This window comes from Heterodontus francisci, chromosome 3 (assembly GCF_036365525.1).
Source record: "Heterodontus francisci isolate sHetFra1 chromosome 3, sHetFra1.hap1, whole genome shotgun sequence".
Classification (NCBI taxonomy): Eukaryota; Metazoa; Chordata; class Chondrichthyes; order Heterodontiformes; family Heterodontidae; genus Heterodontus; species Heterodontus francisci.
This window is the reverse complement of record NC_090373.1, coordinates 168,979,489-168,991,615: the sequence shown is the minus strand read 5'-3', so window position 1 is coordinate 168,991,615 and position 12,127 is coordinate 168,979,489. Positions and strand designations below refer to the sequence as shown.

At 41.3% G+C, this 12,127-nt stretch overlaps 1 protein-coding gene across 1 annotated transcript in view; it reads right to left on the bottom strand.

Annotated features, from left to right (window-relative positions):
* mrps5 (mitochondrial ribosomal protein S5) overlaps positions 1–12,127 on the bottom strand; it is a 161,486-nt gene that overhangs the window by 121,816 nt on the left and 27,543 nt on the right. Inside the window, exons 3-4 of the mRNA XM_068027484.1 lie at positions 6,299–6,424; positions 5,394–5,627 (exon numbers count right to left, since the gene is read on the bottom strand). Of these exons, the coding sequence (XP_067883585.1) occupies positions 5,394–5,627; positions 6,299–6,424 (360 nt within the window). The remainder of the gene's footprint in view (positions 1–5,393; positions 5,628–6,298; positions 6,425–12,127) is intronic.

The window sequence follows — 12,127 nt, the reverse complement described above, 5'->3', positions numbered from 1 at the left end:
CAACAGAATATTAAAATCTGAAAAGGACAAAGCTCGTTTTAGGATTTTTTTTTAAAGCTATGAATCTATTTAGACTCCCATGTTCTATAATTACCAGAAATCCAACATGAGCCAAATTTGATGTAATTATGATGCTGTGGCCTCAGATTCTAAACTTAACCAAAGGTAGTATTTATTAAACTTGCTCAGAACATCAGTGGAAGAAATACTGCACCAACTTCATCAGTATCATAATGTCAAGCTGCCTAGTTAGATAACTGAATCTATTCTATTATTTCCCATTGGAATGCCAACTATGCAAGGAAACTAGAATGTTAATAAATTTATATAGCGCCTTTCATGTAGTGAACGTCTCAAGGCGCTTTAAAGGAGCGCATGTCAGACAAATTTTAACAAGCCAAAAAAGGATGAATTAGGACAGTTGACCAAAAGCTTGCTTAAAAAGGTAGGTATTAAGGAGAGAGATTGCTACATTACTACTAAGATTACTACAAGCACAGGTCAGCAATCCAGCACACCATGGTACTAATTGAAGAACATAATCATACATGAGCAAGGCATCATTCAACAATTCTCTTGATAATTGTTAAAAGATTAAATTATTTTAAAAAGTCATTAATTTTTCAATATAGAATAAACAGATAGGAAGTGAGTTCACTCACCTTCAACTGCTGCAAATAATATAATTAAATTACACATAAGATGCCTGCAAAACTAGGAACCTACATGATATCAATATGCCTCTGGATAGAGAGGTGAATAGCTTCTAACCTCTCATTCTTATGGCTAATTAATAAATAACTAACTGGTACAATCCCAATGAAAAAAATAATGTTCAGATCAGAAAATGTGAGGATCAGATTTATTGAGATGACTAGAACTTCAACCTGCACCGAAACGACATTAAATGGCCTCACAGGGTCACGGTAGTCATTTTACAGGCTCTATTGTTGTGAAATTCGACTTCAGCAGTTGCGCAAAGCAGAGGATAATGTACAGACAGCCTGTTTAAGCATGCACAAATTTCTTTTACGTTTTCTTTTATGTTACTATTACCTCTTTTGAGCTACCACTGAAGTCAAATTTCACAGCTATTTTTGAAATCAAATGCACAAAGCCTATTTAGCTACAAAGCTGACACACTGCTAATGACAGTTTTACCTTGGTTAAATGCCACTAGTAGAAGCAATATGGTGTTCCTGTTGCTAACAGTACCAGATAGTGGAAAAGAAGCAAATTCTGTGCCTTTGGCCATATCCAAGACCTTCATGTTAAGAGCTCCCTGAGGCTGAATGAGATACATGGTTCCATTTGATCCAATAAGGAACCCCAGCAAACTGCAAGCAAAATTATGGAGAGTGGCACTCCTATGTTGTGTGTGTCTGTTTTAGTAATACTGTCCTGACAGCCTAAAAAATGAGACCAGAATTTGACCCCAAAGTCAACAAAAGGTGAGCTTCTCGAGTACAAACCATGCAAGTAAAACAGGGGCAAAGAAAATGGATTGATGAAGGGGGAATACTGATGATTTCCGTCCAAGCAATCATTCAGCTAAAAGTGAGTAATGAGTGGAGGGGAGGGCAAAAAGCTAACAGGCCAACAAAAATGTGAAATCTTAAGGTGGTGTGGAGACAATGAGTGGACCTTTCAACTTGAAATATATCAATAATTATTTGGCTGGTGTAAACTACAGGGAAGTGGCTGATGATTCTAGCAAACCTTAACATTTACTCTAGTTCTCCATCTAAGAAATCAGCACAAACATTTCATTGAATCAGGTTTCAGGTTCCACATGCTTCAAATATGTATTACTGATTCAACTAGTTTAAGCCTAACACAGTCACTTTAATGATCACGATTACAAATGCATCATTCAGTACTGGCCCTGGCTACTTACACTTACAAAACAATACCAGCAGCAGAAGTGCCAATCATTGCAATCAAAGCCAAGCAAAAACTACTTAACAACAGAAACCTATTCTCTATGGCATTTGACTGGAAACCCGAAATTGGCTCGACAGCTGTAGATATTGTGCTCTGAACCATTCACCCAAGGTAAAAACCTAGCCTGACAGTGGGGGGGGGGGGGGGGGGCCGGATATTTGGCCCTACCAGGACCATTTTTGTAGAGGTTTTTTACTATAGTTTGAGTACTTTAGATCGGTCAGTTTTTGTCCAGTGTGTGCAGGAGGGTTTTCTGACACAGTATGTAGACAGGCCAACCAGGGGCAATGCCACATTGGATTTGGTACTGGGTAATGAACCCGGCCATGTGTTAGATTTAGATGTAGGTGAGCACTTTGGTGATAGTGATCACAATTCGGTTAGGTTTACCTTAGCGATGGGCAGGGACAGGTATATACCGCAGAGCAAGAATTATAGCTGGGGGAAAGGAAATTATGATGCGATTAGGCAAGATTTAGGATGCGTAGGATGGGGAAGGAAACTGCAGGGGATGGGCACAATAGAAATGTGGAGCTTATTCAGGGAGCAGCTACTGCGTGTCCTTGATAAGTATGTACCTGTCAGGCAAGGAGGAAGTTGTCAAGCGAGGGAGCCATGGTTTACTAAAGAAGTTGAAGCGCTTGTCAAGAGGAAGAAGAAGGCTTATGTTAGGATGAGACGTGAAGGCTCAGTTAGGGCGCTTGAGAGTTACAAGCTAGCCAGGAAGGATCTAAAGGGAGAGCTAAGAAGAGCGAGGAGAGGACACGAGAAGTCATTGGCGGATAGGATCAAGGAAAACCCTAAGGCTTTCTATAGGTATATCAGGAATAAAAGAATGACTAGAGTTAGATTAGGGCCAATAAAGGATAGTAGTGGGAAGTTGTGTGTGGAATCAGAGGAGATAGGGGAAGCGTTAAATGAATATTTTTCGTCAGTATTTACAGTAGAGAAAGAAAATGTTGTCGAGGAGAATACTGAGATACAGACTACTAGGCTAGATGGGATTGAGGTTCACAAGGAGGAGGTGTTAGCAATTTTGGAAAGTGTGAAAATAGATAAGTCCCCTGGGACAGATGGGATTTATCCTAGGATTCTCTGGGAAGCCAGGGAGGAGATTGCAGAGCCTTTGACCTTAATTTTTATGTCGTCATTGTCGACAGGAATAGTGCTGGAAGACTGGAGGATAGCAAATGTTGTCCCCTTGTTCAAGAAGGGGAGTAGAGACAGCCCTGGTAATTATAGACCTGTGAGCCTTACTTTGGTTGTGGGTAAAATGTTGGAAAAGGTTATAAGAGATAGGATTTATAATCATCTTGAAAAGAATAAGTTCATTAGAGTCAGCACGGTTTTGTGAAGGGTAGGTCGTGCCTCACAAACCTTATTGAGTTTTTTGAGAAGGTGACCAAACAGGTGGATGAGGGTAAAGCAGTGGATGTGGTGTATATGGATTTCAGTAAGGCGTTTGATAAGGTTCCCCACGGTAGGTTATTGCAGAAAATACGGAAGTATGGGATCGAAGGTGATTTAGTGCTTTGGATCAGAAATTGGCTAGCTGAAAGAAGACAGAGGGTGATGGTTGATGGCAAATGTTCATCCTGGAGTTTAGTTACTAGTGGTGTACCGCAAGGATCTGTTTTGGGACCACTGCTGTTTGTCATTTTTATAAATGACCTGGATGAGGGTGTAGAAGGGTGGGTTAGTAAATTTGCGGATGACACGAAGGTCGGTGGAGTTGTGGATAGTGCCGAAGGATGTTGTAGGTTACAGAGGGACATAGATAGGCTGCAGAGCTGGGCTGAGAGATGGCAAATGGAGTTTAATGAGGAAAAGTGTGAGGTGATTCACTTTGGAAGGAGTAACAGGAATGCAGAGTACTGGGCTAATGGGAAGATTCTTGGTATTGTAGATGAGCAGTACCTTGGTGTCCAGGTACATAAATCCCTGAAAGTTGCCACTCAGGTTAATAGGACTGTTAAGAAGGCATATGGTGTGTTAGCTTTTATTAGTCGAGGGATCGAGTTTCGGAGCCACGAGGTCATGCTGCAGCTGTACAAAACTCTGGTGCGGCCGCACCTGGAGTATTTCGTGCAGTTCTGGTTACCGCATTATAGGAAGGATGTGGAAGCTTTCGAAAGGGTGCAGAGGAGATTTACTAGGATGTTGCCTGGTATGGAGGGAAGGTCCTACGAGGAAAGGCTGAGGGACTTGAGGTTGTTTTCGTTAGAGAGGAGGAGGAGAGGTGACTTAATAGAGACATACAAGATAATCAGAGGGTTAGATAGGGTGGATAGTGAGAGTCTTTTTCCTCGGATGGTGATGGCAAACACGAGGGGACATAGCTTAAAGTTGAGGGGTGATAGATATAGAGGACAGATGTTAGAGGTAGTTTCTTTACTCAGAGAGTAGTAGGGGCGTGGAACGCCCTGCCTGCAACAGTAGTAGACTCGCCAATTTTAAGGGCATTTAAGTGGTCATTGGATAGACATATGGATGAAAATGGAATAATGTAGGTCAGATGGTTTCCACAGGTCGGCGCAACATCGAGGGCCGAAGGGCCTGTACTGCGCTGTAATGTTCTACACTTCTACACTAGGTGGGATCGGGGCTGGCAGAGCTACCAGCCGCATGCAGCGGGAAGCCAATCAGGCTCATAAAGAGCCTAATCGAGAGCAATTAAAAACTGGAATTTTCCAGTCGGCCTCCAGCTTTCTGGAGGCAGTGGCAGGGCAGTTTAATTGCCCGGATGCAGTCTCCCAGAGGCAGGCCTAGAGGCCCTCTTTGTAGTGGCAGGGCAGTTTAACTGCCCGGATGCAGTCTCCCAGAGGCAGGCCTAGAGGCCCTCTCTGTAGTGGCAGGGCAGTTTAACTGCCCGGATGCAGTCTCCCAGAGGCAGGCCTAGAGGCCCTCTCTGTAGTGGGGCTACCCCCATCCCCCAATGCTGGCCTGGCTGCAAAAACCATTTAACTGAAGTTTTAGAGAGGGCACCTTCATCTTGAAGCACCCTCTCTCTTTCTTACCTTCTATTAAACCCTGCTGCTCCTTTCAAACTGGAATGCCTCTGAAATGCCCTCTAGCTTCGAAAGGCCACCCACCATCCTTAATTGGACATTGTACCTATCTCGAGGCCAACTAAGAGGTCACCCCTGCGAAAATCACAATGTGTGTCTGTTTTCTCCATCCCCGGCAGGTTCGGCACCTGGAAACAGTCCTGACCTCGGCTTCCCACCCTCGGAGGGAAAATCCAGCCCTGGAACTCCATCAACAGGGGCCAGGTTTGGTAGTTCCTAAGCAGACAGCCAGAAGGGGTAATTTATTAAACCAAAACACTTCACCTCAGAGTTTGGAATGACTGGAAGAACTGGCTTGGTCAGTGGTACAGACCATCTTTCCTTATTTAGGCAGTATTTATACCTGCTACTGTTTTTAAAAAGTATACATCTTTCTCTTACCTCCATTAGGGCCAGGGTCTGGGGGCCCCAGGCTGATGCCGCCCCAGGAGTTACCAGTCCAGCCTCTTTCCCTTTTAATTTTCATCTTCCTTCTCTTGTCCCATTCCTCCCGTTCTCGAAGGACTTCAGCCTGCAACACCTCCTGCTGGCTTTGGTCACGTTTTCCGATTGACTGAATGGTTCCACTTTTCACAACAGGAGCATTCAAACCAGGCCAGAGGAACCCAGCTCGTCCTAAAAGAAAATCAAAAGAGCTACTTACACTCCATTCAGCCAAGTTTAATAACATCTATAGATCAACAGGAACAGTGTGAACACAGGAACTTCAAGACATACTTTCACACTATGTTCCCTCTGGAAATTACATTCTCTAGGAGGGGTACAAATCATTCAAATTGCAAAACTGTCAGGACTACACAACTCCATTTCCATTTCTCTCATACCTGCTCTTCCTTCACTTTAACCAATGACCAACTAACTAGCCTTCCAGTTCCTCTATGTACCTTCGACTCCTCACTCCTAACTTATGTCTTTGGATGGAATTGTTTGCTTATTGAAAAAGAATAAATAACAATGTAAAGAGATTAGTTTTATTTAACACTGGCCAGTCTGTGACACATTCTACGACCACCATCTGCTAAGAGCACATGGAATTGTCAACGCTCTTCTAAAATTAACTGTGCAAATATTATTCATCCGCAACGAATAGGAATGGCTTACCAAGTTATTCTTTTTTAAACATTTAAGACAAAAGCTCGATGCCACCTGGGAAAAATTGGATACTGGTACTTCAATGCACTGTGCCAATCGTCCCAGAATGTGGATCTGCACCCTTGTTATCAGCACAAGTTCCAGAGGTTTACCATGGCACTGTGCAGTTGAGGTGAAATGGTACAGTTACTTACCTTCACCGATCATCTGTCCCCTGTTCAAATCTTTCTTCATCTTCCTCTTAGTTCGTTTACCTCTGCCCTTTCGTGCTCCAGCACCAAATTCTGCGAGTACACCCCGCCATAATTCATCTGCTGTCACTGTCGAGATAAAAACAATTCCCAAGTGAACAAAGCCACAATATCAGCATTTGAAACTGGCATACTCTACTGCTAGAGTTCTAGGTTAGAATCTTACAAGTAAAATTCTGCCATTATATCTTTGTTGATGTCCTAATGCTTTCCTTGATGCAGAAATTTCTATGCAGCGATATGCAAAACAGTGCTCCAGGCATTAAAGGGCTTAGGACAGAAATAGCTCAGTGTCTGCTTTGACAGATGAAAGGATAAAGACAGACCATATGCCTTGAAATGGATGAATTCATCAACACCTTTTCATCATGGACGGCATTAAGGGAAATAAAATAAGTGGAGACTTTACGAGGTATCATACTTTGTCAAAGTAGCAATATTCATCATAAAGCAGTCAATATCATATACAAAATGTTTCATTTTTCCACAGTTCTATTCATGTTTCTAAAAAGTAACAAATTGTACTCTCATGGCTGCGACCTGATAGAGGTCTATAAAATAATTAGAAGGCTGGATGGCACACCTATTAAGATATTATTCCAGTTTAACATATTGGGGAGGACCAGGGGACACAAGTTTAAACTTTACAAGAGTAGGAACAGACTGAATGTTAGGCAGTTCTTCTTTTCCCAGAGAGTAGTGAGCCTGTGGAATACATTGTTGGCTGTCGTGGTGGATGCTGACTCTCTGCATTGCCTTCAAGAGAGAACTGGACCTGTTCTTGACTCTGTCAGAGATTGCATCAGAGAAGATAAGCATCTTTATGGATAACGTTTAGTTCATGTGGTCTCCTGGCCTGGCTTAAATCGCCTGAGGGCAAAGAAGAAAGAGTGCGCCACAGCACTTTTCCCTTATTGACACTGTGCTTTTACTCTGCTTTTTGTCTCTCCCAGGTGATTGCATGCTTGCAGGACAGGGGTGGGATGGTTAGCGTGTTTGATCAAGATGCTCATTCCATCATGGTGTGTGGGACAAGCTTGATTGACCAGCTGGTCTTTTCCCTCTGGTCAATTTAGTATGGTTGTATGTATAACTGAAAGCATGGCTTCAAGCACAGGTGTAAAGCTTCATACCATAAAATAGGGCTACCCAATCCATGGCTTATGTGCCACAGGTTGACAAACTGCATTTGACCCATTGGACAAGTTGCTCTAACCATGAGCTGATCTCTTCTGCTCCCAGCACCAAGCTCCAACAGAGTAAGGTAACACTACCAGTTCGGAATTGGGGGCAGGCAGGCTTAGACTCCCATTCCCAGTAGTGCTCCTTTCCACAACCAATTGTGATCTGCAGTACTGTGGGTTCTTGAGACAGATCTCAACAAGAAAGGGCCACTCTGGGAGGGTGGAAAATCAGCCAGCTCCTAAGCTGTGACAACCGGCAGATTGAATCTGGGTGGATGGCCTCAAACACGGCAATAACGGGCTGAAATCTGTTTTATGGGCCCAGGAGAAGCTACTAGTCTAGACTCTCAATAAGAACTAAAAGCTTCCTCCGCCTTCTTTTGAACAGCCTCCAGCAGCCCTTTTACGGATTGCTGGTTAGCGTGTTTAACACCTGGAACAACTAGGTGGAGAATCTACGCTGTTAGCTGCACCCATTTGTACTTGAATTTCATATTCATTCACTGCCCTATAGCCAGCGTCAAACCCAAATTTACATTTGTAAGGAGCCTAATAGTCTGTTTCAGACAAAGTCACCAGAACCAATATGGAATCCAGTGCAATTCCGGCACAGTTCAAAAGTGGCAGGTCACTAGTAAATTAAGTCTAATGGCAATTTTCTGGCAGAAAAGCAGGCAGCCACGAGTTGAATTTTTCCCCCCCGATATCTCAGATTGTTTTATTCCCTATTGGGAGATCAGCTGTTTCTGCTTGCAGCTTTTTGAAAGGCAAGCACTTTCATTAACGTCGCACTCACCCCACTCCTATGTGGCTGTGTCGGCAGTGAGAAAGCTCAGTGAACCCATTTTGAAGCTACTGACATTCATCCAAACCAACCCTGAAGTGGTTGCATTGGGCTGCTGGGCCTGTGTGTGCCAACAATCCTACCCCTTCCAGAAGTTAGAGACAAATTATTGGCTATTGGAAGTTTTTTTGTATTAGCAGTTACTTGACATCTCTCCTCATTTCCTCAACAAACTGTCAGAAAAAGCATTAGGAAATAGCTGGAAACTCAAATAATTTCTCTTTGTGCACACTTCACCAAAACAAAATTGCTCATTTGAAATTTGTTGCTGTTTCATACTAAACGCATGGTGTAGCCTGGAATATAATGGATGTTTTAAAAACTTTTATGGAAATAGATATAGAAATAATCCCTTGTGGCATTAATCACAGACAAACAGAAAAAAATTACATCTCTTTTCTGTAACTGGCTCTCTGCCTCTTCCTGTCCCTCCTTTCTAAATTGCTTTCACATACGGTTGCCAACCCTCCAGATTACCTTGGAGTCTCCAATAATTAAAGATTAATCTCCTGGACACTGCCACAAGCAACTTGGGAGAAAAATCACTGGTAATTTAAAAAAGTTTAATTTAATTTTCTTTGAATATTTTTGTTTATTATAAAATTATTACAGATAGTTAAAACACAGCGCTCCTCTATATGGGCCTGGAATACGATTTAAAAGCCAGTCATCTCTGGTTCTAGGATCTTGCTATTCAAAATCATGTATTCTTACAGATAGAAAGCTTGGAATAAAATAGATAATTTTGTCCATTGCTACACTGGATAGAAATTGTGCTTATATAGAAAGCCGAATTTTTTTTTTTTAAATAGCACTGAAAAGAGTTAATACCTCCACAGTTGTATTTTGTTCAGATCCATCCAAATACCTTGTGTGTTGTGAAGGGTTGAACACCCTGAAGTGCGTCCTTTAGAATAGTGTATCATAATTCAATATCGGTATTTTTTCTGAATTCTGATGAAGTCTTTCAGAAAAGATAGAGGATGAGGCAAGACACAGAATAAGAGACCTGAGTTGCAGATGCAAATCAAATGCCTCCCAGGATAGCAATATAGTTTTTCATAAAGAGAATGAACATTTTTCAGGCCAGAATCCATTTCCTCAATATAGCAATTTCTAATAATTCATTTAATATGTCCAAAAAACTCATAACTTAAGAGTTTCGAAATATTGTTCATTTATATTTTAACACAGTCCAGCGAATATCTTTGGGAAAAATATTTCTGCAGGCTATAGGTTTGCAGTTCATAAATCATGGAAGGCCACCAAGAATGCAGGGGCAATAAAATTATTCAGTTTATATTGAAACTATAGCTGTGTTAGAATATTCTGGGATTGTCAACAAATTGTAAGAAACACAATTAGGAAAAAATATATAGTGAGTCAGTCAGCTCAAATGGCAGAGAAATGCATGTATTTCTCCTTCCCCCACCAAAGGCCCAATGCACTTTCATTGTCAAAACTCACTGTGTGGATCTCCCCAGTGAAGGAGAAAGTATACTGCACGATGTGAAAGCTGACCCCTACTTAATAAAAGATTTGAGCTAACAGCGACTTCCATAAATTTCAGGACAGAAAGATCTGCTGAAAAGCGACTAGCTGGCAAGCATGGAAGTACTCTGACCAGTCAAATTTCTGCATCAGCAGGAAGGACGGCCATCTTGAACTTATTTGGGATGAAGATACTTTAGGACAATGAAGAATAGGATCTGTCAAATTCCCTGCCCCTTTCCAAATGGGTAAGCAGAGGGAAAGGATTTCAAACAATAAGGAAGTCAAACATGAAGAAATTTGGATCAATTGGGAAGATGGACTGTTGAGTGACAATTCCTTTTAAATCAACTCATTTGTGGGTGTCACTGACATGGCCAATATTTATAATCCATATCTAGTTGCCCATTCCTTTGTAGCAGTTTGATACTAAGTGGCTTGCTGGGGCAGTTAAAAAGTCAACCATATTGGTGTGGAACTGGAGTCACATATAGACTAGACCAGGGAAGTTTGGCAGTTTCCTTCCCCAAAAGGACATTATTAAACCAGTTTTATTTTTTTTTTAAATGGCAATCTGGCAGCTTCATGGTCACTTTTACTGATACTAGTTTTTCTGGGTTTTTTTTAAAATCCTGAATTCAAACTCTCAAACTAGAAATGATGAGATCTGAAATATTGGTTTAGGCTTTCGGATTACTAGTCCAGTAACAAAGACTGCACTACGGTATCCATGGAATTTAATATAGACAAATGAAGGGGAATGAGACTGAGCAAGGGAAATAAACAGTAAGAATATCAATTAATTGGCTGTTGGCTACAGGAAAGGATTTGAGGGGTGTTAGCTACCTCACTGAAAATAAAAGCACAGTATAGAGCAGCAGTAAGGAAAGCAAACCAGTCGTTGAGATGCAAAGTCAGAGGGATAATGAGTCTACATATATTGTAGGTAGAACTATACCTGCAGTACCATGTATAATTCTGACTGCTGTGCTTCAGAAAGGATAGCCAGCTATAGGAGGCAGGGCAGAACTGGACAACCAAACTGATAGGGAGCTAAGGCACCTGAGTTATGAAAAGAGTTTGAAAAGCTCTTCATAACTCTGGATAAAAACAATGAGGGTGATATTTTTCAAGTATTCAACATTGCTAAGGGAATAGATGAATTGAACTGTGATAATGTGTTCAAGATTACCACAAACTCTAAAAAGTAGAAGCCAAGTTTAGAAGAGGAAAGCTGAAATAGAAAGGGAAAGAATTAACTTGCATTTATATAGCACTTTTGAAATGTACTCTGTTGGAATATAGGAAAATATGTTAACCAATTTGTTCACAGCAAGGTCCCACAAATAGCACAAACATAAATGATCAGATAATATGGTTTAATGATGTTGGATGAAGGCTAAATATTACTGCGAGGGTACTGAGAGAACTTCCCTGCTCTTTGAATAATGCCATAGAATCTTTTACACGAATGGATGCGAATCCCCTTATGAATTATGTTGTGCATTTGAGTATTAGTGTCAATCGCTATTTTATATAATATGTTTTAAATTTGTACTTCTGTGTCCTGATTGTCAAAATGGAGGAGAGGTCAGATGGGACAGCAACTTGAAAAGAGTCTAGCTTTAGGACCCAGGAGATCCCTTATTCAACCTGCCTGGACTTGACATTATAACAGTTTTAGGTGCAGCCTGTGCTAGAGACACATCTCGCTGCAAGAAGTCACAGCCAGTCATCAACAAGAAAAATTAAAGAGAAGCCACACTTTGAAAAATCCAGCAAGAAACAAACCAACTCAAAGACAAGCTGCAGTAACAGCAGAAAAGGTCTGAATTCAATCAGTTTCCCCTCCGTCCAAAATAAGGTGACTTCAGCAATTCAGCGGTCTCCATTATTACCTTTGAGAGAGCAAAGAAAAAGAAATTTGCTAAATTTCTAACATGCCAATTTTGTGATTGGCATGTTAGGTTGTTTTGATGGCATTTATTGAAAGTGAGAGGTATTTGACAGCTTTTGACCAACACAGCAGTTCTTGCTGTACTAGTGTATTTTAGTCCCTTCTGTGCTGAGCATCTGAAGACTCCAGGGCACAAACTCAACCTCATGTATAAGTTTTGTATTGTGGATGCTGTTCTGTATTCTGTATTGCTGCTAGAGTTAACACAGCATCTGTTTCAACATTTTGTAGACTGAGGAGTGGTAAGTTATCTGTTGCAATCTAGCATAATTTTTGGAATGGATCTTTTGATACTA